At 39.9% G+C, this 2,500-nt stretch overlaps 1 protein-coding gene across 1 annotated transcript in view; it reads left to right on the top strand.

Annotated features, from left to right (window-relative positions):
- Window positions 1-1,816: 1,816 nt before the first annotated feature.
- Window positions 1,817-2,500, top strand: part of LOC137988026 (uncharacterized) — a 1,470-nt gene continuing 786 nt past the window's right edge. Inside the window, exon 1 of the mRNA XM_068834091.1 lies at window positions 1,817-2,500. This exon is cut by the window's right edge and continues 726 nt beyond it. Within this exon, the coding sequence (XP_068690192.1) occupies window positions 1,837-2,500 (664 nt within the window). The 5' untranslated portion in view covers window positions 1,817-1,836.

Genomic DNA, 2,500 nt, shown 5'->3' with positions numbered 1-2,500 from the left:
AGAGTAAGGAGTTAGAAATACGGCTTAAATGTACGTGAAAGAATGTTACAGTAACCTATTTAGAACGGCTTGCGTAAATTCTTCTGTAAATGCGTTACGATGTTGGTTCTTGTCATTTGGGCATGACACCTGAAAGACATTGAGCACACTCAGTTCTTAAATGCCTGATGTAACTGTAAGGTGTGTGCTTAGCATATTCATGGGCTTCCACTGTGGACAGCCCAAGCCCCTAGATAGAACACTGCCCCCATGGCTAGTGAATTTCTGCAACCAAGCCATGAGTATCCATTCCCTCCACCTGTCACTTTGATGTAAAAGGGAAATAGAGGAAGGGGTAGGGTGGAGGAATGGTAAACAACAAAGCAAACAAACATGCAAGACAACTACAAACCACATAAGAATCAAGGGACATGGCTGTGATTAAGCTGCTATATGCTTCATATGGGGTGCTTGAAAAAAGCGGTTGTCCAGTCGTCGGAGACAACCAGAGAGTTTACTGGGCAACCAGTGTTTGGTTGCCTGAGGAAAAAATAACAGACAACCCAGCCAAAAATAGAGAATGCACTACCTGAGTTGCTCGTTGGCTTTCTATTGTTGATGTCCAAAAGTAGTGTGATGTTAATAATAATTATATTTATTGTTGATTTGCACCAGCTGAGCATTTTCCTGTGTTTGGAATACATGTAGCTTTTACAGAAGCAAAATGCAAGAGCCAATATCACCAACAATAGAAGATACCGGTCAAAACTTAAACCCAGACTTTCGTGAAGAAAACACAGGTGCACTATGGACATTCAATCTCGATCTATGTGTGATAGCATCTCAACACACCATGCATTTAATTGCAGTGGGTTTCCTGATGGGCAACCAAGGATTAATCAACCAAGGACAACCAGATTCATGGATTTGTTTGCCCCGCTTTTGAAAAAGGGACAATTATATGTATTAACCTACATGGATTATGTATTTGCACTGAACACACTGAAAAAAAAGGTCTCGTACTGAAAGAGAAAATTATTTGAAAAAGGGATTGGTCTTCATCTGTGCTAAATTTACATTGTTTGAAAAAAAAGGAAAGGAAAGAGGCAATGTGATGAGTCTATTAACCCAAACCGAAACCGGCCATTTTACTCTGTCTAACGCCAAACAATTTTACTCATCAATGGGGAACCCCTGGGAGTCAATGAGTTAATAACTCACTGAAAAACTATGTCCCCGTTAATATATACAATATCTTTTTTAGTCCTAATTTTGAGTCCTCTCTTGTAATGTGCTTAATTAATTAAATATAGATGTGGAGTAAAGACATATCAGCTCAAATAACAGTAAGAAACTTACACCCATTGTCTCATCAGGCACCCTAACTAGGATGCCCCAGTTGACAAGTAAAATCGTCTGGCATTAGACACAGTAAAATCTGTGAGTAAAGTCTCACTCTCAAGAGTCAATGGGTTAAATAGGTTCAGTTTCATGAGGCTCTTATAAAGACTGTATTAATTTTATGTGTTCTGGCAAGGTGATCCACAACTTTGGGGTAGAGGTGGAGGGCGTAAACTACAGGTTCCAGGTTAGGATTGCACCTGTCATTGTTTCACCATATCTGAAACAACCCAAGCTGTTACTGATGCTACCATTAGGCCTAAACACTATGCTATAGATAATGTTTAATGGTTAAGATAGCATTTTTGTAAAGGTTTGGTCTGTTTCAGTTATGATAAAACAATGTCCTGCAACTTCAACTTGCAACATGCAACTTGCACTTTATACTCTCTGTTGTGACCTGGTATGCACTGTTCATTCTTGCAGGTACATGTAAACGTTAGCTGGCCAGTCGGCATGGATGTGCCTTCACTGTTGCAGCTTCTTTTGCCACGATCGCAGAGAGGTAAAAGGCCAGAAGGAGCAAACAATTGCCAGGATATTGACAGGGGATCTTGCCATTCAGCCGATGGTACCCAAGAAATGAGAAAGAACTTTATTGGTGTTCTTCATTATTGCAAACAGGTAGTTTTAAAACATTTGGAGGACGCCGTACTGGATTTTATTCTTTTGTTTAGGGAATTTGATGATGAGAGATTCAGTCCCATAAACAGCCTCTATGCCCTTGGTTCTTTAGCCTTCAAACAAGGAAACATTGAATATTTGGGAAATGTTCAGACTTTTGTCGTTGAAAATTATGATTTTCCTGACGCCGGTTTTCTGATGAATGATCTTGGGGTAATGTTGAGTATAAAAGGGATGTATGAAAGAAGTGGGGAATGCTTTTCCAAAGCCAAAGAATGGTTCCAGCGAGAGGAGGACCATCTGAAAAATGCTGTTGTCACGTTAAACTTAGCAGCGTTGTACATGATCCTTGGAGATTATAAGAAGGCATGTGATTTTTGCAATGATGCAGCTGACTTGTGTCATGACATAACCATGAGATCGACAAAAGACATTGATCTGCCTATGAAGGTTTTGAGAAGAGCAGCTGATCTTTTGAGTGAGTGTGGAAACTTTG

Source organism: Montipora foliosa, unplaced genomic scaffold (assembly GCF_036669935.1).
Source record: "Montipora foliosa isolate CH-2021 unplaced genomic scaffold, ASM3666993v2 scaffold_403, whole genome shotgun sequence".
Classification (NCBI taxonomy): Eukaryota; Metazoa; Cnidaria; class Anthozoa; order Scleractinia; family Acroporidae; genus Montipora; species Montipora foliosa.
This window is presented reverse-complemented; position numbering and strand designations above follow the sequence as displayed.